Genomic DNA, 24,308 nt, shown 5'->3' with positions numbered 1-24,308 from the left:
CTTTCACTAGCGATGTAACAATTTCTTAAACTTAAGCTATTGTTTTAGAATTTACATGTTCCTAGTTTCTTAATCTCATTTTTTCAACTCAGGTGTACAGTCTAGCTCTTCTCTGGAAGGATCAGTGGCTCGGGATGTAGATGAAATGAGAAGACAAGAAGATAACTGTAAACAACACTGACATGAATATTTAATCAGAACGGTAATTTTTCTGAATTCCAGTTTTGCTAGGCCACATCCTTAAATCATGATAGAAGACTGAATAATAAACAACTGATTAACAATTTTAGCTGTCATACGTCGTACTAAGTGCACATGTTGGGTTTAGTAAAACCTTGTGGAATGCTTGGCACCTTTACAAATGCAAAAAACACTTGGGCTTAATGAGCAGCTTTAGTTGAAACATAACTAGTCCAGAAATATGAAGTTAAAGATAAATTCTTCAGGATATTTCTTCAGAGACATTTTGAGGGAATGCAATTCTAGCCAACCTAAATCAATTTTTTTTTACATTAAATCAACAAATTAAGATTCTTGGATGTTGCAAAGGACTTAGGCACTAAGTCTGTAGTGAATACGGTGTAAAGGTGTTGCTAAACTTGTGAGAAAATACTGAAAAATACAAACTGTGCATCTTCCAGCATGCAGAGCATAAGAACACTGCAATGAGTAAATGTCTCAAGAAATATGCAGAGCAGACTGGGTCATTTTCACAGTTAGATGTCCCTGAATCAGATATCCTCCAAGTACCAGTAGAGAGGTTTTTTTCATCAGTCAGCTGTGTAGCTTCACATTGGTGCTTTGAACCGCTTTGACTCCGTAATTATTTTACATCCTGAAGCATGATAGTTAGGCTCTCTTAATAAAACCTAAGTGATAATGTTTGCAGCCATAAACTACACATGATAAAATAAGATAATTTACTGAGTTTCCATGACCAGAAAGCATGCCATGGGAGAAAACAGGCTGCCAGCCAGACCCAGCTGTAAGCTTTAATGAGATTATAAAAGTGGTATAAAAGGAATTAACACAAATATTGACTTAATTCTCAGTTTGTTGACGAATTGTCCCGCACAAGCAAGGCAGTGTTGCTTACAGACTGCTACTTCTGTTCTGAGTATCCTGGGACCATTCCCAGAGGTAGGGCACAAACACAGTCAGGGGAAGTAACTGCAAAATCCAGGTTGACCAAGATCTACATCATAAAGATGGTTCCTAATAAAGCAAAAGCAACAAATGGGTTCTTCAGAGCAATATGAGCTAAATACCAGCTGAGTCTATAACTGAAAAATCTTTAATATTTTCATTCAGTTGGTTTCATTCAGGGTGAGTTTTGTTTAATAACAAATACATTCATCCAGAAAACTGCATCCAGAAGGTTATCAAGGTGACAGGTGGCCTACTGAGTTTGATTTACTCCAGGCAAATTTTAGAGGAAATGTGTTTCACTGGAACAGCACTTAGTGGACTAGGTACCTTCTTCCAAGGCATTTTGTCCAACAGATTGTTTTTCCTAATCATGTGCATTTTTCCAGAATTCAGCATGGATTGTCAATTACACAGCATCATCATCAACATTTGATGTTCTTTATTGCATAAAGGAAATGGACGGGTATTTTTGAGCTGAAAGGTTGTCTTCCCAAGACTAACACAGAGAAAGAGCTATCCTGAATTCCAAGTAAAATTTGTTACTCTCTCCTATAGCTTTTACAATAAGACATTATAAAGAAATTTTCATTCCACAGAGGAAGCAAACATGATTAACTCAGTCACTAAAAGACCAGTCTGGTCTATGCAACATTCCTGTGAGGAGGGGTTTTGTAATACCTAAGAATAGGCAGAGACTAGCTCAGCCTGACCCTCTCCCTTCCATCAGAGGGCAGTTCCCAGTCTCACCTTACTGGGAGGCCTCAAAAACTTCCCTGAAGTCTTACTTGACTCAAGTTCACCTTTGCACGTTTCCCTCCAGTGACTAGTTACTGAGCAGAGCGTGTGATAGAGACACGCTGCGGCTGCTTCCGAGCAGGAGCTTCCATGACAAGATTCATGAAACGTGTCTTCTGAAACAGCAGTGCTTCCAAAACCCCCTTGTCCAATGATTTCCCAGGTCTGCCGTGAAATTCATAAATAAAAATCTGGCCTTTATTGCTATAGAGAGCAATTGTTCCCTCTTGGTCATCTACAAGCTGGTAAATGCAATAAAAAGAACCCTTCATTCCTGAAGCTGGAGAAATAAAAGTTTAATTAAAGGTCCCACGTCCCTCAGGTTCTAGAGACGAGATTCTCTGCTTATATTAGTATAGGAATTTTCCTCAGGATTGTAGCCAGGGAACTGGCATTTGTTTTCTTTGTTGATATTATTCTTGAAGGTGTCATCTGTTCCAGTTTTATTTGCAATAACTTTAGGCAGATTTTTTTCAAAGTCCACCTGAAAAAAAAGAAAGAAAATGCCCTAGTAGTTTGAACACTGTATTCACTGCTTCTTTCCTTTGCTTAAAGGGTATCTTGTTGCCTTTTGAAATCTTGGAAATCTTTCTTATAAACCTGAGGAGTTCCTTCACTCCATAAAATGGCTCTCAGACCCACAAACAGGCACAGTTTAGTGTGTCCCCTCAATACACTGCTTTTCTCATTCCCCCATAGAAAATCTTTGGCAAAAGAAACAAAAACAACTTCTCACAACTCCTATATTCATGTAAAAGTCATGAAGTGTGCCCTCAGTGCCTTCCTAATCACTTAAATTTAGTTTTTTATTTGCATATTTCTCCACATTTTAGTGGATTAGGTTTTTGTCTGCCCTACACTTGCCTCAGTGGTTTCACACTGCAACTACTTAATTAACGTTTTTATTTTCAATTTTAAGCAAATGCAAGGGGATAAATGTATATGTAATTGTTTTGTGCTTTCATTGAGATTTTTTGACCTCCAGAAAAGTGCTAGACAAAGTGGGTGTTGAGCACCTAAAAAAACAGCTGAAGCAAATCTAGAGCCACAGCTGCTCTCCAAATTAAACCATTAACTTTAACATCAAGCTTAATGCCAGCTGGGTGGAGGGACAGCTTCTACCTTATCGTCAAATACTGTGAGCCTTGCAGCTGAGAGTTTAATTTTAATATTTAAAGGTACCTCTAGAGTGCTCTGAAGGAGCTGAAAACACATATTGCTTTATGTCCCCTCTCTAAACATGGCAGGTTCTGCTAAGATGGAGCAATATTGTTTCCCTGCAAGCTGTTATAATGGTGCTAGAAAATGAGGTGCTCGTCATTCACGGTGTCTTAATGAGCTACAAAAGCCCTGACACACCTATGGAAAAGCGGGTGGAGGGGACGGTGGGCAGGGCCAGCCCAGGTGCTGGTGATTGTAGCCCTGAGTGATGGGCCAGCAGTGCTCTGGAGGAGAGGATCTGCAGGGCATGGAGCTGAGGATGGCAGCGGCCAGAGAGCTTCGTGGACGTGTTCGGTACTAAAATATTTTTCTAAGTGGAAGGAGGCAGTAGTTCAGTGAACTCTCCTCTGGGGTGTAAAGTTCTGTTTTGTCCCCACTCAGTTGATGGGGCGGGGAGGGTAGGGAGAGGGAGGTCAGCCCCCGTTTCATGGGCTGCTGGCCATCCCCAGGGCTGTCTGTTTTCAGAGACCCCGAGTCCCTCTGTACTGTACAAACAGGGAAAATAGGTGACTTATTACTGAGCAATGCTGAGCAGGGTTTGGCTGATCTCATTTCCCATCCGTGGTGCCTACGCAGCATCCTTTGTGTAACTTTAAAAGGTGATTGCTGAAGTCTGCTCTCTGTGTGAGAGGCGTGCCTGCACGCCTGCCGCTCCTGGGCCGTGGTGGGGCTGAGCTGGTGGGTTCAGGTACTCACCTCCTGGCTGTCGTGCTGCACGCCACACCAGAGGAGAGTTGTGAGCCTTTTGGACCAAAAGCAAAACAGGTTGCAGACTGGTTTAATTAACACTGGTGGGATATCTTCTCCTTTACTAGGTCCTGAAAGGAGAAAATAACGATACCTAAGTCTATGGCAAGCTAGGTGGGAACCTTGGGAGCCTCAGAGCATGAGGTGTGGGGAGTGGGATTGGAGCTTGCTGCTCTCACCTGAGTGTGTCTCACAAGATGCTGGTTGGACTCTTTAGAAGCTCTTTTAACAGCAGAGCCAGGGTCTTGTGCTAAAGCATTTCTATAAATATATGTATCGAACACCAACCTGTTATAAAGCTTATCAACAGCCCTGTGACGGCACAGCCCAGGCAACCGATGGCACTGAAGTACAGGTAGGACAGGGAGTACCAGGTGTCTGCCAGAAAAGGCCTGTGGGAAGGTGACAAAAGCAGCTAGTGATGATCAGCAGGTATGTTTATGTTGTTTCTGGACTGTGCCAGCAAACTGCAGCTCCCGCCGCAGTCGGTGTGTGGTCGGCAGCGGTCCGTGCTCCCAGCCCGCTCGGCAGTTACTGCCTGCACCCTCGGTGCACGCTGCGGGCTCGGGCTGCACGCTCCGCCAAAATCCAGCCTTGGGTGGTAACGGCAGGGAGAATACCTGTCTGGGGATGCTGTGGAAGCCGCCGTCGCCAGCGCCTCGGTGCTGTTAACCAGCGTGCAGTTGAGAGTTGACAGTGGCAGAGGAATAGACTTGGTCGGTGGTGCGGGGTAAATGAAAGAGCCGGTACCAGCCCAAAAAGCCAAGGTGATCCCAGCTAAGAGGCCTCCGATAGCACCCTGGGCAGGTATGGAAAGGTTCTGTTAAAGGTGATGCACGGGAAGCGCTTCTCTGCGACGTGAATTAGGCAGGAGCAGGTGGTGTCTGGTTACGGTCTCTCAGGGTAAATCAATTCTGTTCTCTCTTGGCACAAATCATTGCTCTCTAGTAATAAGAGCTGAAGCAAAACTGTGATGATCAGAATTGCAATAGAGAATTCAGTTTTATTTCTGGGCAAATGTGATGGGACTGCTCGTGGGGCAATATGAAATGAGTTCATATTGTGTTTTGCCTCCGTTAACAAAAGCAGATTGAAGTCATTCTGCCTGTCTCAAGGTGAATATAGACTGAGGAAAGTATTGAATATTTTTTTATTTTTAATGAAAGAGAAGAAACACAGAAATAAAAATAATTTTTAAAAAATGCTCTCGTCAATCTAATCCCCAATTATTCCACAGCTGGGCAGAGTTAAATTCAAATGGGATAAAATCAGATAGTGAAAAGGGAGCTCTAAAGCAGATCTTGGACTCCTCAGGCTCCAAATCTGACAGGGAGCCCAGAGACTAAATCTAGAAAACTCAAATAATTTTCAGGATGGACTAACCAAACACCATGAGATTTTTCTTTTAGATAAGAGGTGGGTTTTTTCTTACCTTCCAGTTGGCACAAGGAAACACAATTCCCAGGGTAAATAATCCCAGCATGGGCCCCCCACACATCCCGTGGATGGAGAGGGAAGCCTGCGGATGTAGAGAAGAGACAGGAGCTTAGTGCAGCAGCTGGAGGGAGTGTGCACAGTTCTGGCTTCATAGTTTTCAGTAGGAAATGGAGGGGGGAAAGGGACCAACAGTGATTCAGTGCACAATTACAGAGAATCACGTTCAGTATCATTTCCCAGCAGTGACTAAATAGTGAGGAAGTTGGGGGATTTATGATTTTTATTTTTCCTGGGTTTTCCGCTCAGCGGTGTCCACAGAAACAGCTCAGTTCATCCAGCAGTTCCGGTGCTGTCAGCATTATTTGTTCAGTTCATAGGATTTGTGTTCATTGATGTTCAGTTCACTGCATTTTTTGAGATACCTGCACAACTCCTCCCAGCAGCGATGCTGCTGCAGCCATCGAAGTGCACAGGACACCGTATAATATACCTGGAAAAGATCAGGCAGTGAGGTTGTCAGTGCTGGTCAATAGTGTGGATGATTTCTATTTCATCTGGTATCTGAAGGGACCAGGCACTATGGAGGAATTTGTACTTTGGGCTGTGATGTTTACAGCAGACCATTAAGCACCCAGCAGCATCTTGTGTGAAGTCTTCTTGGGTTTTTGGCCATTAAATTAATTTAGAAGTTATGCCTCACGTAGAAATGTTTCTGTTTCCTTTAAATAATGCTTTTAAATAGTCTAATGAATTGAGCAATGATAAGCAACATGGCCTTCTCCTTTTGACACCAGTTTTAACTTTGAACATAGCAGTCTTGAGGAAAGCCAACCAAAACTCATGTGCTAGCGCACCTTGGTTTTGGAGGTAAAAATTCTCTCTCTCTGTCGTGAGGGCAAAAACTAAGTAGTAAGTAGAAAAGCAGGAACAGAGGAGGTTGGAGACGGTTACAGAGACAGAGAAAGTACTGGCTTGGCTCTTCTGTGATCTTTGCAAACATCAGTAAAGCGTTATGAGATTATTGTAACACTTAAAAAAGAGTTATAACTGCAATCCTTGTAAAAAGTATCTTAAAAATTCAAACCACTTTGGATGCTTGATATTTTGATGGTCTGCTTTTCATTAGTCTTTCTTACATGCTTGTTTTTCTTTGAAAAACTGAGCAACCTCCTTATGTGATACTCTTTAAGTTTGAATAGAAATCTTAGTGTATTACTGTAAAACAATAGTATTTAGTAATACTATAATGTGGTAATAACTGCACTGATATTCTCTCTGCGTTGTGAAGAAGATCCCACAGCGTTCCCCAGTGTTTTCAGAAAACAAAGATTTTCTGCAGGTTTGGAGTAGTGGGTGCTGATGCTAGTCTGTGTTTCTGTACCATATAGCACCCATGCTTAATTTTACTGTAGCATCAGGCTGACCTTCATCCCGAGAGTCTCTAAAGGGTTACGCTCCTGTTGAGGTTTCCGAAGCACAAGTGTGTTTCCGAAGGAGTCTGTCTAGGCAGTGCCCTTCACTACTCGCAGAACTACTCTCAGAGTCAACTGAGAGCCTGGAGACTCTCAAGGCTCTGCGTATATAAAGTTCTTCCCTATATTCTTCTGTAGTAATAGAAACTGGGGGGATGGACTCCTTTGCCATTAAAGAAATGGATCCCATCTGAGGTACTTACATAAGCCTTTGCTGATCCATGTGCTCATCTTGTCAGAGAGGTTTGGGAAACCTTTCTTGACCAAGTCTTCAAAGGTCACAGTTGCTAAAGCATTGATGCTGGCAGCTACCGTGCTGCAGAAAGGAAGAAGAACGTTAAGTAAATAGGAAGTAATATAATCTGAAATAACATAGTATAGAGAAATACTGCCTCTTATTTAACATTAATACTATAAAATGTACAGTTCTTGAAGTGACTTTTTCACATGCACTGCCAATGCTGGTGAGGTTTCTGTTTCTTCTGCAATTGTTAGGGCCCCTGCTTCATGGTGGCACAGAACAGGATAGAAACTCATCCTAACTGACCCTTCAGTTTCCCAGGCTGCACAGACCTTCAAAACACAGACGTGTTCCAGAGCAAAGATATTACTCCTTATGAGCCAAAGGATGTGCAGTGACCTCTAGTGATAACCCATTCCGCCACAAAATGCCTGTTCTGCTTTCTATCATAACTGAAAACTACAGAATAGGAGTAGTCTGGCTTTTTTAGGTAGGTGACTTAATCCATATTTGGTGAATACAATCTCTGTGACTTTGTTGTGACAATATGTCGGTGACAATGCCTACAGCACAGTATTTGGTACTCAGTGCCCTTCCCTGTGTTCTCTTAGTCACCTGCCGAGAGCAGCCAGTGTCTTTTATTATGGGTGGGGGGGTTTTTTTGGTTTAGGGTTGGGTTTTTTCTTTTTTTTTTTTTTTCCTGTTTTGATAACAGTCTCCTGCTTTTTCTACAGATAAGAGTCTTTAGAAACAGCCTGTTGGAGATTGACTCCGTGGCATTTAAATAATGTCACTGTGAACTTGAATCTTCTCCCTTTTTAATGTCCTATAAAGTATTGATGTTTGGCCTGTAGAGGGTAGAAACTACAACAACATGCAGCACCCCCCTGAAGAACACGCAGTTTCTAAAACTTCTCTGTGCAGACATCTCTTAATCCCAGCCTCACTCTGTTCCATGTGCAGGCAGACTTGCTGAAAAGCTGTCTATCCCCAACAGTGATACTGTGGCAGCTGGATCGAGTAAAGGCAATTTCACCATGAGCAGCTCCAAAGCTATTTCAGGAAGCTGAGCTCTGTCACAAAGAGAACTGGTGTTTCCCTGGGTTTTGACTGTGTTGATTAGTTATTCTGAAATGTATTTGGGATAAAAAGATACTGGAGAACTGGAGCTGGACTTTGGCAGGAATGTGATGTAACTCAACAAATCACTACTGCTTCTTCCTAGAACAGGCTAAGAAAATCCCCTGGGCTTTACTTAGGGTTTCATGTTTTGACCTTGTTCTGGGTCCTCAAGAAATCAATGGTACTCAGCTGAAATGTCACTTCAGATTCACAGACCTTAGCGTTCCACTGAATGCACAGGCGACAAAGAGTCCCGGGACTCCTGGCATCGAAGAAAAAATGTCCATAACAAAATACGGCATGAGCTGGGGTAGGAGCACAAAAGCAACACAAGCAATTAGTTAAGATTTTCATGGGCAATGGAAGAGAAGTAGCTGCATCTGAGCATGTTGCTAAATTCTGGTTTTGTTTCAGCTAACAAGGGGCATCAGATTCTGAGCGAAGGGGATGTTGTTTGGCAGAAATGGTCAGATTAAAGCTGCAGGAGTGCCAGAATTGATATATTCTAGCCCTTATTTGGCAACCACCTCAGTGCCTGAGCACTGAAGGACATAAAGCATCCCATAAAACTTCAGCTGTCTCTATATGTGCTCTGTCTGTGCCCAGAGCAGCTCCTCATGATAACAGTGGGGATCTGTACCTGGTCAGGTGCCGAAATGAAATCAGCTGTCCAAGGGTCACAACTTTTGTAGTGAGAGTACATCACCAAACCACAAAATACTGCACACACCAGGACTGTCCAAAGTCCCAATAAATTCAGGTAAAGTGCCCTAGAACAAAGCAGAAGAGTTCTATTTAATACAAGATAGATCTAGAAAAGCTGTTGCAAGTTAGTTATTTCTAACTTTTTAGAGAGATACCTTAATCAAAGCTAATTATGTAATCTCTTAAAGGCATCACCAGGCTAAGAAATTTTGTCTGATACTGATTTTAAAAACTTGGAAAATATACAGCCTCTTTACTCTTCAACAAAGTTCTGGGTAACTCTGTAGAGCTGGAAGAGACTGATCTAAGACCAGGTACTTTTATGCAGGACAGGCTGCACTGAGTCCTGGGCCTGTCCCTCCTGTCCCCTGTAAGAGCAGATTTTCGTCTGTCCGGAGTTGTTACTGTTCTCTGTTTAAGCCACGCAGAGTATTATTTTGCATGGATTCTGTCATGGTGGAAATGTTGCCATGCAAAGTAGCACACTTGAGTTTTTTTTCACCAGTCCATGAAGAGGATGTGTGTGGCAGCATCCACTGGGGAGGTTGCGTGGCTGTAGTTCAGTAATTCTGTAGTTCCTAAGAGTTGCCAAATTTTACTTTGTCTCCATCATGTTTGGACATGACAAGGTCTCTTGCTAGGTCCAGTTCTGAGCTCTGCTTCAGAGCTGTGCTAGTGGGACTCAAAGGTCTTTTTCAGGACTTGTTACTACTGATTTTCTCACTGTTGTGACTTCGAAACGTTTTCAGAGACTGAATTTCAACAGGTTAAATTCATATAATCTGTCATCACCTTAAGAAAAATTAGTATGATTGAAGCTAGCAAAAAAACTGTCTGAGGAAGGAAAAAAAATTACTTCATTTATACCTTAGCCAAGTGGGCAAGCAGTTAGTACTAGGGATATGAAAAAATCTGGTTTAGTAAAACATGTGTCTAGCTATGCACATACTAATGCTGAACTTAAAGTAGGTAGTGGGCTGGAGACCTATATATAGACTGTGAAGTTTTGCTCGTTTCTTTGCCATTTATTCTAATTATTCTTAGATTTTATAATTTTTTAAACATTATTCTAATTTTATTTAGATCACGCCTTGTACTAGAGTTCCCCATTAAATCAATAACCACTTTTAGTACAATGCGATATAAACACATTTCCAATCAATATATTTATCCAGTAAAGCTGTAGATTGCACAACTTCTGTGTGGGCATCTTTTCCATATTCTGCTTCTGAGGATTAATTTGGCAGCCTGACCCCAAATGATGAAACTGCAAGATGTAGATAACTACCTGTTTTAATTTCTGCATTTACTTATGCCATTTAGAGTCAAAGGGAGTAAGGCTGTCTGGGCAAAATTAGCTTACTACTACCCAATGGGATCCTGATATTTATTTAATATAACTGACAATCCGATAGTATAATTCCACATCAGTATGTTTGATTGCTCAAATAGGTTAATTACAGGTAACTTACAGTTTAGCGTGCTTTTCGGATTTGCAGGAAATGCATCTCTGTATTGTGGATTGATTAACTCCGTAGAGCCCTAGCCATGTAAACGTTCCCCCAATAACAATTGTCCAGAAGGTATGTCGTCTCAAAGGATCTATATCAAAGCTAGAAAAGAGAAAGAGAAGCCATTCAGCTCGCTTGTTTAAACATACGCTTATTTAGCAAGAAGTAGGAGATTTTTCAGAAATACCTGGTACATCCCACCCTCTGAATGAGAAGTACCACATTATAATACTATTTTCTTGCACAGACAACATGTAATGTGTTTAGGTCTGACAGTTTTTTTACTTTTATATTGGAACGCGTTACTCTCAGGTCGGGGTAAACACATATCATGCAGAGTCTGTCAGAGGATCAATTAGGTGCGATAAATCACATTTATAAATCTTTTCATGCTCAGATTTCAGGTTTTGGTCATATTGCAGCAACACCTGAAAGCCGTCCTGCCTGGAACCCTGTCCTCTGCAAGGAACTAAGCTACTTAGTAAACTCTAAAAATCCTCCAAACTCTTAGTTACATCATCATGATGTGCTATTTCCCTTACAAGGAATTGCTTCAGCTGCAGTTACCTTTTTTTAACAATGAAATTTCATTACTCAGTCATTCTAACTGGTACAAGTACGTCTTTCTGTCTTTCATCTGTCATCTTTGCAGTTCTGCTAATCTTGATTTGTATAGCAGATAACATTTGACCTTGCTCCTAGATTCTGTCAGTGACTTGCCTTGATCGATGAGCTTCCCAGTCAAGGCCACAAACAGCCAAAGGAAGGTCAGTTTGCTATCCCAGTGCTGGTGCACCTTTGCTAGCTGCTGCGGTGAGTGTATTTAAAATGAAAGGTATATACAGCTAGAAAGAATAATTGGGCTCCATTTGTAGCTACACAGAGAAAATCGGCAAAGCTCCCTTTGAGTTCAGCAGGGTTTTGATTTCTTCGAAGAGGAGAATGTAAAGATGAGTTGAGCCCTCCTGGAAGGTCAACTGCATTCCCAAATACTGGAGAAATAGGGAATGGACTTCTCTGAGTCACTGAGGTTGTTCACTGGTAGTATGATAACAAGGCTGAGTATTTTTGGCTTAGTGAGGGTAGGGTTTCTAAACATTAAATGTACAAAAATGAAAGGTTTGCACCATTTATTTCTTACTCAAATATGTTTAGTCGTGATCCTTCATAGGCATCTTCCCAGACCTTGGTTGGTCCACCATTCAGAGTAGTTCCTCGAATCAAAACTGTCACGAAGCCAGCCACCATGACAAGCATTTGAAATGCGTCTGTCCAGACAACAGCTTTTAATCCTCCCTAAAACAAACAGAACCTGTATGCTCTCACCTTCTTTCCTGTTGTTCAAGTACATCAAAAGGCAGAAAGACCTCTTATTTCAGGAGCTTGTGAACTCTGTGTCTAGCATCTAGCAAATCAGAATATTCCTAATCTTTATATTCTTCCATGAAGGTTGTATTTGTGCAGGTCGGAAAATGAGACGGCCTAAATGATTTGTCCACAGTCGTATGAGAATTTTTGACTTCCAGTTAAACGATTTTTTTCTGCCTCTTTACATGCATTTGAAGAATATGCCACAGTGTGGAACAAAAGTTTAGGGAGCACAAGCTAGCCAGCTTGTACTTTCCGTAGCACTCTGTGTGCTCCTCGGAGCCCAGCGGTCCACAATCAGCCTAACACAGAAAAATAGCTCCAGCAAATTTGCAGTTCTGCTTTTTTCCATACCTACTTTCATATTTGATCAAATCTGTACTAAAGCAGCGTAATAAATGCTTTCAACAAGGTTTGACTGAAATATTGAAAAAACTCATTAGTGGTAATGAGAACACAAATTAGGTTGTGTCCTGATCCCCAGGGCTCTGCCTCTTCCGCTGCAATGTTTATATGTTTTTGTAATCTGGACCCTCGTGTTGCTTCCACTCAGAAGCAAAGCTCCCTATGACCTGTCGATTGTCCTTCCTAGGTTTTATCACTCTGTTCTTCATCTGGGGTGACACCAGAGGCACATTTTTCATTACAACATTTTTCAGTCTATAACTTGTTAAAGATAAGAAGAATCATCTACTCAATAGATTTGGTGTGGCGGGGGAAGGTTATCACCTCCTTATCTGGACTCTGCCTCAAGCTGTCTGGTTTAAACCTTGAGACATACAGCAGGGGATTTGAGAGGAAATGTGTTTTTTTTTTTCTCCTAATAGATTTAGTTATACCACAGAGTCTAAAAGAAATTTATCTTTATGTTCTCCTACTTAAACTTCAGTCACTTGGACTCTCTTTAGAAGCCACCCTTCTGCGATAGCCTGTCACGGATAAGGGATGGTTGAATTAACAATCTGTGTTCTAGCTGTCGGGTTATGCCTGTTACGTACCAGGGTGCAATAGAAAGTGCAGACAATTCCTGTTGCAACTACAGAGCCCCAGAGATCAAATCCAGTGACTGTGAAACCAAAAAAAACCAAATTGTTAACGAAACGGAGGTAGGTCATCTGGATGGCAACAGAAAAGCTAGGATGCTTTAGCGTTAAAAGGATGGGAATAAGTACTAATTTTAATCTTTTGTGCCCATTAGGAGTTTTTCTGGATTGTTCAGGTTTCTTAACACTACTTGGATACTGTTTTGCATTGTTGTTTTCCTGCAAATTGGATTTAACTAACTTTCAAGTGTGCAAAAGTAGTACATAAGAAGAATAATTGCATAAACATCATTCCTATGGGGGACAGCTTTATAAGAAATGCTTTCCTTCAGTTCTTAGTCCAGAATTTTCTCTTGAGAAATCAAGTTCTTTAGAGATTTCCAAAGAATCTTAAGAAAAAAGCCCAGCCCCAAACTAAATTCCATTCCCTGCAACTAGGAACAGTTTAATGCTAAAACATTCTGCATTAAAATGCAAAAAATTCATTTTACTTCATAAAGTTACTTTATACAAGATGTACAAATTGTGGTTTGGCTTATATTAAAGTGTCTCCCACTGGTCATGGTTTGTGAGGGCAGGTCTATTTGTCAAGGTTCACTTATTAGCAAAGTTAGTATGGCCTAATAAAACACGAACTGTCGCATAAAATTCAGTTGAGCTCCAGAAAAGCACAGCACCGTGAGAGAGGTGGGGTTGGGCAAACTGGATACAACCCAGGTGATGAACAATGAAAAGAGCCTCCCACTCTCTTCCCAATCGATTCTGGTTAAATTAGGAGCTGGGCCGTGGTGATTCTTTATGCTCTGTAACAGTAAAATTGCTGATGCCATCATGATGGATGCCGCATGCCTGGTTTGCAAAGGTTGTTTAAAGAAATGTGCAGGAAGCAGCACAGCGTTCAGCTCCAGCTGCAGGGAATGGAGTTACACCCATTGGAACATGAACGCAGGAGACAGGGAAGCGGGGAATCAAAGTACAGAATATGTCTTGGATGATCAGCTTGTACTGTGAACTTTGTCAGGATGTTGAGAAATTGTTCAGTGCTAACCTCTTTGGGTGCTTATTGAGGGCAAAGGAGAGCAGAGCAGCGAGCGTGGGGCTCCTGATAATGTACTGGTGTGAGAGAAATCCAAGGAGTCCGAAATGCAGAGATACAAGGTGCAAGGAAAAACCTCCTTACAAAACTTGCGAGGAATTTTTTTTTTTTCCCGATGTCTTTATTTTCTTCACTTTGTTTATTCTAATTGTTTTGTGGTGTGGGTGTTTGGGGTAGTCATGTAGTACAGTATGGGAACTCACCTTGGTTGAGTGCCAGTGATGGAGCATAAACCACTATTCCTGTGTACAGGATCTGAAGGAGAAAAAGTTCATGAAAACAAACAAACAAAAAGTATATGAATGCTCAGTGATAAGGTTTCTATTTAGATTGGGGCTCAGAGCAAAATACCAGATCAGGAGGTTTCTTTAATGTATATGGCTTTCTGTTTCAGCCTTTACAAAATAAAAAATTTTGGTTTAATTCTTTTCTGCTGGAAGGACCATTATCTATCTTGGTATTACTTTTACTTTGACTAGATGACAAAAATACCCTAGTCGGATGAAAAGAGGAGGTCTCAGGAAAACATTAACAGTGATGCAGAGAGAACTTGGATTGTTCTCGGAGAATAAATATCACTCAATCCCTTTCAAAATAGCTGACTCAATGCCCTTCATGTGAATGTTCTGACAGAACTGAGGGAGAAACAAAGCCTGGAAGCGAATAAGCATTCAAATCTATTGCAAAAGGTTTTAGAGTTAATAAAATGGCATTAACATAGAAGGAAATGTCTGCCAACTTCCGAAGACTTTCCATCAAATACGTAACTAACGTAGTCTTTTGAGAAACTTGGCGAAGCCTTAAAACAAAGGGCAAAAAGTCTATTTGATGTCTGCAGTAGTGACTTGAGTGGCTCCTTAAGTTTGGTTTAATTGGGTAAAGTAACTAGGTAAAGGTAAGTAATAGTAGTAGTAGTAGTAAAGTGATGTTTTGGGGGGGGTGGGGTGGGGGGTGTTAAGTAAAGCTAGTCTCTGCTCAACGTCTCCATCCAAGAGCCAGGAGTGTTATTTTATCTACACACATAGGGGTGTGGACTGGCTAGTCAGTGTTTTATGGCAGTGCAGAGCAGTAAGTATACAAATGGGGACCCTGCTCACACTAGGCAGTGATTTCTGCCCATGGGCTGCTGGGCTTAGTCCCTGGGTCCTGGTGCTGGAAACCGCCCTTGCCACCAGCTGCCACTTTGGCACGGGATAGCCTCAGCCCAGTGTCATAAATGGGTAACTGCTGAACTAAATGTACCCAATACAGCTCATCTAGCTTCTTGAGACAGACGGAATCCACTCATTTGGAAAGGGAGAGGCTTCAGGGGAACGTAATGAGACCAAGAATTTAAGAGGCTGTGAGAGTTCAGCACAACATCCAAGTGTCAAAGACAACAAAAATGGCACATTTAATCCTAAACAGGAGAAAGGTAGAAAGTTAGGAAAGCAACCGTTCTGTCTTTTTAACATTCACAGTCCAAGTGAGAAAAAAAATAAGAAAAAAGGAGTACCCATTAGAACATTTCATTATAAAAAAATGTGTAGTTTGAGACTAATCTGTCAAAATAAATGTTGAGTGAAACCAACATAAACAAAGAATCAAGATCTTCTTACTGTCTGCAGGATGTAGATCAGCGTTGCAGCAAGACGGACAATCTTGTTAAATCTTAACTCCAAATACTAGGAAAAAGAAGAATCTCAGTAAATTGCACATGTAGCATCTGTGACACAGCTATTAACCTTCTGTTTGTCCTGTGTAACAGCTTGCTATGCAAGTTAAATTACTGGCAGCTGGCACTACTGCTATGAGTAATGTGCAGGAGAGCGTGATTGTTATTACATGTAGCAATAATTACATTTAAGAAATCTTCTCATCAGTAGCATGTACTTGAAGTTATATGTTGAGTTGCAGTAATCAGTGTCTGCATTGTATTGGGAATAACTGAAAGAGCCCAAGGGCAACAAGGAAAAGAAATTTAAACTTCAAATGAAACTATATTCCAATTATACGACTTGGGGTCACCTCTAGGTGAAATAGTATAATTTGACTCCTGTAGTGCCAACAGCGGTGGTGGAGCAGATGGAGAAGCATCAACACAGAGTTTCACAGTGCTTCAACTAAGCTGCCTTTCTCACTTGCTCTGTCTCGGTCTAATGCCAAACCTGCACATCATCAATACGGAGAGGGAAGTGCAGTTCTTGGGGACTTCCAGGTGGACGCAGAGGGGTGTTCCGATTTACTGCGCCACTCGAGCTTGGTAGATCTCTAGCCCCAAAAGCCCAGATTTTAAGGCTGAGTCACCACCTGAAGTCTCCCTGTAGAGTTCACCAAAAAATTGAGTCTGTGTTGCTAACGCTGCGGCAGGCTCTCACACAGCCCTGGGTGGGCTTTGGCCCCAGTCCCTGCGCTCCTCAGCAGGCACAGGCTCTGCAAGTCTTCTCTTTTACAAACCTCTAGGTATAGTACTTCCAACGAAGCTTCTTTCTTATTAATTTTCCTCATGTTAATCATTCTTGTGTCTCTAGCATAATAAGGCCCACAGTCTGCCGTACAAATAAATAGCTGATTTATGTAGTTTGACTTAATTCATGAACTCAGCAGAGTCATCTTTCCAGCACGCTTGAAGGAACTCTGGCTACAGTGACACTGTCGATCATTCAGATGACAGAAGTAATTCATTCTCTGATCTTGCATCAAAACCAGCTAGAAAACACAGTTACTTCTGGCAGTGGGAATAGATAGTCTGTTTTACTTTTTCCAGCCTGTAAGTTAAATATTTCCAAATACCCAGGCAGAGCTGTTTGACCAAAACCCCTCCTTGGGTTTGGGCTTAAAGAACATGAGCAACTTTTCTGTTATCGGGCAGCTCCTCATGAACTAAATCCTTCGTTCTTGCTTAGACAAAACTGCCCACAAATGAGAGTGATCAAATTTGTGGCAGTTGACTTAGGTGACCAAAAGGCTCAACAGCTGCCCTGTGGGTTTGCAGATGACAAGAGCTGCACACTGTGCTCCTAGCAATAACATCACAAGCACTAGTATTTATTTTTTTTAACTGCTGAACTGTCATATGAAAAAAATAATGTGTCCCAGGAGGAATAACAGGGAAAAACTCTAGGAAATTCAGAGGTCATTCATTTCATTTCCTAGAGAATTCATTTTCCAGCCCTGACTTTTTTTTTTTTTTGTAATGAAAGAGTATTGCCCTCCTCTATCTCTTTATCCCTTCCTCCCACCTCAGCTTTTTAGATATCAAGTAGTCCACTTCTATAGTCAGCTGGACCAAATTTCCAGATCTAGGCCAAGTTTGAATTGGATACTACTGGATTTTGTTCATGAAGTCTGTCTTTAATACCTCTTCTTTAAACCAGAGTGGAATAGTTACTTATAAGATCAGAAGCATTTGAATATACTTTAAATATTTGACAGCTGTAACTTAATTTGGTGCTGGTATATAAGCCCTTACCCTATCTTTGCTATATATGCATAACAGGAGCTCTGACTTAATTTGTGCTTTCAGATTTTGCAATATAAATAATGAGTTTGAATAATGCAACCCGCTTGTGAAAATAACTGATATATCAATCCACTTGTTGTGTTAAACACTGTAGAAAGCCTTCTGACAGAGATTTTTCTCTACCAATATCAATATTCAAGATACTGAATTTTATATTAGAGTAGTGCCATTTTTAAATAATTTTTACTTACCTCATAAGTGCTTGTAATACCAGATCTGTAAAATACAGGTAAAAAAAGTTCAGCAGTAAAAATGATGACGAGTGCATATGAAAGGAAGAACAGCACAAAGGATGCCCCGTAGCGATACACTTCGGAGGGTGTCCCCAGGACGGTTACTGCTGACATGAAACTTGATGTGAGAGAGAAAGCTATTGGTCCACATGTCATCTGCTTACCGCCCACCAAGAATTCCTTTGAAGTTTTCTTTTTCCTCTCTTTAACTGCAAAAAAGACTCCAATGCTAGCACATACTAAAAACAGTGCGGCAAAAACAACATAGTCCCAAGCCACAAATTTTTTGACTTCTGGAGCTACAAAGTTTGACATGGCACCAGCTGGGCAATTCTCTGATGGAGGATTCTGATTTTCTGAAGCTATTGCTCTGAACAGATTAAGTTGGCGGCAAAGTTGAAGTTTATCTGCAGCTCATCAGTGACAAACAAAAACAGAAAGACTATTCTGCTAGGAGACTTTTATTTTTTTTTTCTCCCCAGTTCACTTCTAAGGTGGAAAAAAAAAAAATAGTGAAGTATGAGTTAGGAAGGTGCTGAATACACTTAGACCCTAGTGCTGCTGATGCTTCTCTCAGGCAGGCTGGAGCAGGGGACTTAGCTGTGAAATTTGTAGTACACTCCCGTTTTGTCTGTGAGGTTTTAATTTAAGGTTAAACATTAGCCTGACACATTGACTTGATCTGACTCTTTTCTAACCTCTCAGCATTTTTTAAATGATAAAATGAGAGCAATAAAGAAATAAATAAAGGAGAGAAAAATGAAGGAAAGCTCAGTGTATGGACCTATGACCCCACTGGCAAGCTTGTTTTCAGAGATATTCCCTCATATGGTTAAAAACTAAACTTAAACAGTGGTAGGGTTCAGAACTGTCCTTTGACATTCTAGGTGCGCTCCTTGGTAGACCCTCTGGAAGTTAAGTCTGCCTTAAAGATTTGGAGCCTTTAAATGTTAACAGAAATCATGGTGCTTTCCCTCCACCCGCCATACCCCAGTGAAGTGTTTGGGAACCCAGGGGATCTCCAGGTGAGCAGAAGCACGATGTGTACATTATATGACTGTCAGTTAGAAACTATTTTTTCACTGATGGCTACTAAATTTTACTTATAGTTTACATGGGTTCGTGTGAGAGGTGGTTTATTTTATTTATCCATGTACAACTTGGGTAGACCTGCAGGACAAGAGGGCCAAAGAGAAGCAGATTAGACAACAGCAGTGCTTGTCTTAATTAGGTCTTTGGCATAATTTGCTGAATTCAATTAATTAGATTTTCCTTGATTGTTTTGTTGTTTTTTTTTTTAAATGAGTACTCATTTTATCTCTATCTATTCCATGACAATGTATTTTCCAAAGAAGCAGGCAATGACTTGTGATCCCAAAGGATTAATTTGTACAAAGAGGTAGTGTGTGCAGTCGCAGCCCTGAAGGAAGGGTAGAAGCTACATTTTGGAGACAAACAAGAGATGCAGTAAGGTGGAGTAGCCTTTAATAGAAAAAGTCCTTTTTTTTTTGGTCTTGGCTGTGGATGGATCCCTACTTCTCCTTCTTAAGTCATCAGTAAATGGAGATGTTTTTACTGTGTCAGTTGTACTTTTAAAATTAGTGGGTGTCCAGATCTGAGACCTTGCCTGTTCCCATCCATTTGCTTAGGAGAAAGAGGAGTATGTGTATAGCAACCTTCATTGCCTAGCACAGAGTCAAAGAAAATCCCAAGATGAAAAAAGAAAGCAAAAATATTTCAAAGGCACCGCTCCATTTATAGCTCAAATACTTTTAGCTTAAAAAGTGTGAAGTGCACATTTGTGAGGTATGATCCAGCCCTCTGTCAAAGCTGGGTTATCACATAAAGCCACAGCGGTTGCCATAGTGCTGGTTTGTGTGCCGTAACACACATGAGAGAGAGCAAAAAACAGTCTTACATTACTGTGGATCAAAGTGAGACAGTATAGGTAACATTTTGTAAATTCTCATCCAACCCCCTCACAGTATTTTTTTATCTAAATGTACCCCCATCACTGGTTAATATTTCTCTTTTGTACAGAACAAATGTTGTAAGGTGTGTCTGCGCTCTCTCTCTCTCTCAAAAAAAAAAAAAAAAAAAAAAGCGACTTTCACTTGCCAGGCATTCCTCTGCTATTGGGGTTTTTTACCTTTTTTTTTTTTTTCCCCCCTTCTTCCCCCCCCCCCCCCCTTATAACTGTAAAAACATGGATGTTTTCTTGAGGTTTTAATTCATATCTACAGAGTTGGATTAATAAACATCTCTGGGAAGGGGATGAGCCATGCCATTACAACAGTGATGTTCTAGGGTCAGCCCTTAGCCCAGGCTGACAGGAGGCTGATTTAATGGGGTACGAATGCAGCACGTAGGGCTAACCAGACAAAGCACATGCGTGCTTCTTCCCACAAACCGCAGCTGATTTCTAGCTCAGTCACGATGACGCCCAGTTAATTCACAAAAAGCTGCAAAGAAACAAACTTGAGGGTATTTCCTCTTAAACTTGAGACACTGAACTGCACCATTTAAGTAAGACTGCATTGACCATATAATGCTGAGAGAGTGGAGAATTGTTTGTGGGGCTGGGCTAAAAATTAAAAATAATAATAATAAAAAACAAATCATCTGGATCAGAAGGTTTCTGTGCCAGTCATGTTACCAGAGAAAGACTAAGTGGAAGGTCCCTGTAACATCCATTCTAGGAAAATAAGTCTAGTGTAATATATTATTACTGGCTTGAACACATTTTTAAAATGGTCTGTTTGCCATCAGCAAATAGTGCTAATTAGCAGCCGGGCTAACTGTGCTGTCACACAGTGACAAATAAAGCTGCCCGTCAGCTCCCATGGGCTCGATGCATAGGAGTTTGGGTTGGGTTCCAGGAAGCTGTTCCAAACAACAGAATTCCTATTGGCATCAATGAAAGCCTGCAGAGATTTTAATTTCATTTGTAATTATGAATGGTCTCTCCAGCAGGAAAGTGTTTTTGGATTATAGTGTTTTACACAGAAAATGTAATGAAATAATAAACTGGAAATCAAGCTAGAAATGTAAATTTTTATATTTATGATGCTACTGTGGTCCTCTGATACATTTTCAGCATAGCTTCGTGGTGGTGTTCAGAATAGCCATTTTAGCTAAATCTCACATAGAAAAAACCAGTGTACCATAGAAATACAATTTGTGATGAAATAGCATTTTAAAATAGTATGAAAACGCTTGTTATTCTGCCATGATGATAGTCCTTAGCTGAGAATAATTGATTTTATTTTTCCCCTAAAATAATAAAAATAGCTTTAGATTCTATTTGTGAAAGCTGCTGTGAAATAAAGTTTTGACCAGAGCAACCCAAGGAAGAAGCTTGATTTCTTGAAGCTTCCCTACCGCTTTCAGTATCTGACTGTGAACCAAGAATCTGACCAGAAATCCAACTTGAGTGTTTGGATTTTCCACCAGGCTGTTTGCACCCGAGGGCTTATTTCAGGCCCCATTTTGAATCTGAAATCTGAAATAGAAGCTTGAGATGGCAGAGATAAGGGTGTTTCTAGTTAGCGCAGGCAGGAAGACCTTCAAGGGATGCTCTTTGCCCAGGAACTGCTGATGCTCATGGTGTTGGGGAACATAAGACCAGTCCCTCAAGGGAGAGAGATCATTCAAGTGAAGAGGTATATACTGCTTGCATCTTTCAGCTTGAAATTAGAAAAAATTCTCCCCTAACGTTTGCCAGATCCATGTTCCTTTTTCTAATCTCCCCAAAAAAAGATGCTCGATGTACCACTCTTGACATACGTGCAGGTAGCTCCCTGGCAGAAACCCAGCACTGCTGACCTCGCCTCTGCCCGCTGCTCTCCCCATGCAGCCGCCCTGTCCGCCCAGACCCTGTGTTTCACACCTCCACACGGGCCTGAAGTGATATATAGTGAAAATCTGACCCTAATTTAAGCAGTACCAGCACATGTATGCTATGTATTTTTTTTTTTTATCACTACTACCATTAGAAACAATCATATTGCTTAAGCTAAATCATTAACCAATCAACCATTATTAATGATATCTCTACTTCTCTACCTCAGTTATATGCCTGTTGCCTGCACAATCTCTTGATTAAAAGTAGTTAAACTAATGGAAAAGTTATTGTCTCCTTATTATTGAAGAATTTTAAGTTTTACGTTTGAAATACAATGCAGAACCCTTTGTTGAAGATGGAGTATCAGTTATTCAGTTCTTAGTTTGGAATGACATCCTATCTTGAATAACCCATGTGCATGACCTGCTTTTAGACATTTCAGTGAGATCTTTTAAGTACTTTAATTACATATTTTGATATTTATCTTGGGAGGGGGATAAATGATTGGTTATATATAACAGTCTTGTTTAATAAATGTTATCATGTAAGACAGTGATTTCTCAGATTTTTTTTTTGCAGTGGACTTTCCGCTTCCATTTACCCAAATTGCAGCTCTAACCCTTTTCAGTCTGAAAAGAGAAATGATGTCTTTGTTGTAAATAGATTTCTAGTGTAATACCAATATTTGAAATCTTGTCATATCAGTGCTTACATAGATTCTTCAGATTTTAAAGTCATATTTCAGTTTGCACAAAGTTTTTTTTTTCCAATAAAAAAAAGTAGTTCTCCTCTAGGGGGTGGGCAGGGAGGTTTTGCTTAGTAGAATTCAATATATGCAACCATGTTTGGGGGTTATATAGGCTGAAATAAACTGAATCAAAACTTTGCATGATTTTTTTTTTTTTTTTTTTTTTTTAATAATCTGAAATTTCCCTCCAGATCACAGTTCCTAAACAAATTTAGCATGGGTATTTTATAACTAATAATACATATCTCAGGTTTTTGGATTTTTATATGTATTAAGGTAATCAAGGGTTTCATTTGGGGGGAGGGTTCTTTCCATAAAACTCAGCTCATTGCGTTGTAGAAGATGCCATGAGTTTTAAGATGACCCTTACTCTTAGTAAGGTAGAGTCTCTCCTTCTCCTCAAATGGGAGATAAGTAACAGCTACATATTAAAAAATGGTGGAACATCCTTCCTGTCAATACTGAAGAATAATCTACAAAATGCAGTAGTGTTTCTGCAAGGTGGCATTCCTGTGAATGGTGAAGTCTAATTGTGGGCAGACAGTTTGATGAAAAAGCTCTAGGAAATAAATTTTAATACTTGACTTTTTCCCAGCTTTTCCCAAAGTCTTTTCTAACAAAATAACCCTTCATGTCCCGTGACAGCACACTGGTTAAAGGGGTCATTTGGACAGCCTTCACAATGCACCAAAATGCTCAGTGTGAACAGTTTCAGTGACTTTTTTTTTATCCTATCTTTAGGGATGAGAAAGTTTTAGTTGTTCTTGTCTGTTTTATCTCAGTCTTTCAAGTCAAAAAAGAAAAAAAAAAAATCAGCCTGCAATCCTGGACATCCCAAATAGCAGTCATAATATTTTTTTAGGAAGTGTCTATCAAATGTAGTGTTAATATTTGGCAGACGACAGCTGGGTTTTTGGTAACTACCCAACCAGGAGTCAGTTATGCCTATGACCTTGGGCAACATCTTTAGATGTGATGAAAGAAGAGAGTGAAGAGTGGTGGAATTGGTCTCACAGGCTGCTTGAGAAGTGAAAGGATTGGAGGAACCCTCAGAAAAATTGGTGTGTACATTAGCAATGAGATAACGCATAATATAATAAATGGCAAAATGAGGATGCAGATCTATATGGTGAGATGGTCTCTTTGGGACACCTGATAGGGCCTGAATTAATGGGATCAGAATCTGGTAGAGGAAGTGGACTCTTGGCATAAAGTGGGGCAGGATGGTCCCCTCCTCGAGCAGCCTCTTCCACTTACTTGTTATTATGAGGGGGAGCCATAATGATATCTAGGATTGAACACAAACGCCACAGTGTGAATTACCCCCCAAAATACTGGTGTACTGAAGTGATTTTGCCCTTGTCATAGCGAATTTACTCACTAGAAAGACTACAGCTTTATTTCTTACATCTATAAAGGGAAGGCAGAGAACTGTATCTGGAATTTCTGCTTATCTGGTTCTCCCTTATGATGGACAAATTCAGGGTCCTGCAGATAAATTCCTCGTCTTGTATGATAATCCTGCACGTAGCATTAAAGTGTCTTAGTCTTGAGATACACCAACTTCTTTCTGAGCAGGAAAATTATGTCTCAGTGACAGGCAGTGAGTGCTAAGAGGCTCCTTCCTGAGGACACGGACCCCTCCCAGGGCACGCACTGCTGAAAGCAAACCCCCCCTTCTGCCCTGTCCGGCAGATAAATCAATAGAGAATTGATGAATATTTAACAATTCATTCCCATATAGTGCCAGTCAACTTGTGTCTGTTATTGATAACAGAAAAACTGGAATTTTTTTGTGTAAAGTAATAGTGTGGGGGGGGGGAGGCTGGGGAAGATGCTTTGCTTATATCCCAGAGACCGAGAGTGATAATAATTGAGAAACTGAAATTCAAGCTCACAAAAGCAACCGAGTATCTGAAGAGAACACACAGAAAGCTTTTTAACGTTCTCTTTTTCAAATGCGCATATAAAATATTAAATTGGACAAATGCATTTTACATCATTTCTGTCTTTTTATCCTGAGTATGTGCAGTGTACTTGATGATCAAGTGCAGACAGTGTCTTTCAGTATGTA

At 40.6% G+C, this 24,308-nt stretch overlaps 1 protein-coding gene across 1 annotated transcript; it reads right to left on the bottom strand.

Annotated features, from left to right (window-relative positions):
- Positions 1-2,269: 2,269 nt before the first annotated feature.
- SLC5A12 (solute carrier family 5 member 12) lies at positions 2,270-17,957 on the bottom strand. The gene is made up of 15 exons (XM_074918157.1): positions 17,601-17,957; positions 15,506-15,571; positions 14,111-14,162; positions 12,767-12,834; positions 11,542-11,696; positions 10,362-10,502; positions 8,825-8,954; positions 8,401-8,489; positions 7,025-7,137; positions 5,772-5,839; positions 5,345-5,431; positions 4,533-4,711; positions 4,201-4,304; positions 3,862-3,983; positions 2,270-2,428 (listed from the first exon to the last, which is right to left on the bottom strand). The coding sequence occupies exons 1-15, from the start codon at positions 17,955-17,957 to the stop codon at positions 2,270-2,272; spliced, it is 1,890 nt and encodes a 629-aa protein (XP_074774258.1).
- Between the last annotated feature and the right edge of the window lie 6,351 nt (positions 17,958-24,308).

Source organism: Athene noctua, chromosome 14 (assembly GCF_965140245.1).
Source record: "Athene noctua chromosome 14, bAthNoc1.hap1.1, whole genome shotgun sequence".
Lineage (NCBI taxonomy): Eukaryota > Metazoa > Chordata > Aves > Strigiformes > Strigidae > Athene > Athene noctua.
This window is presented reverse-complemented; position numbering and strand designations above follow the sequence as displayed.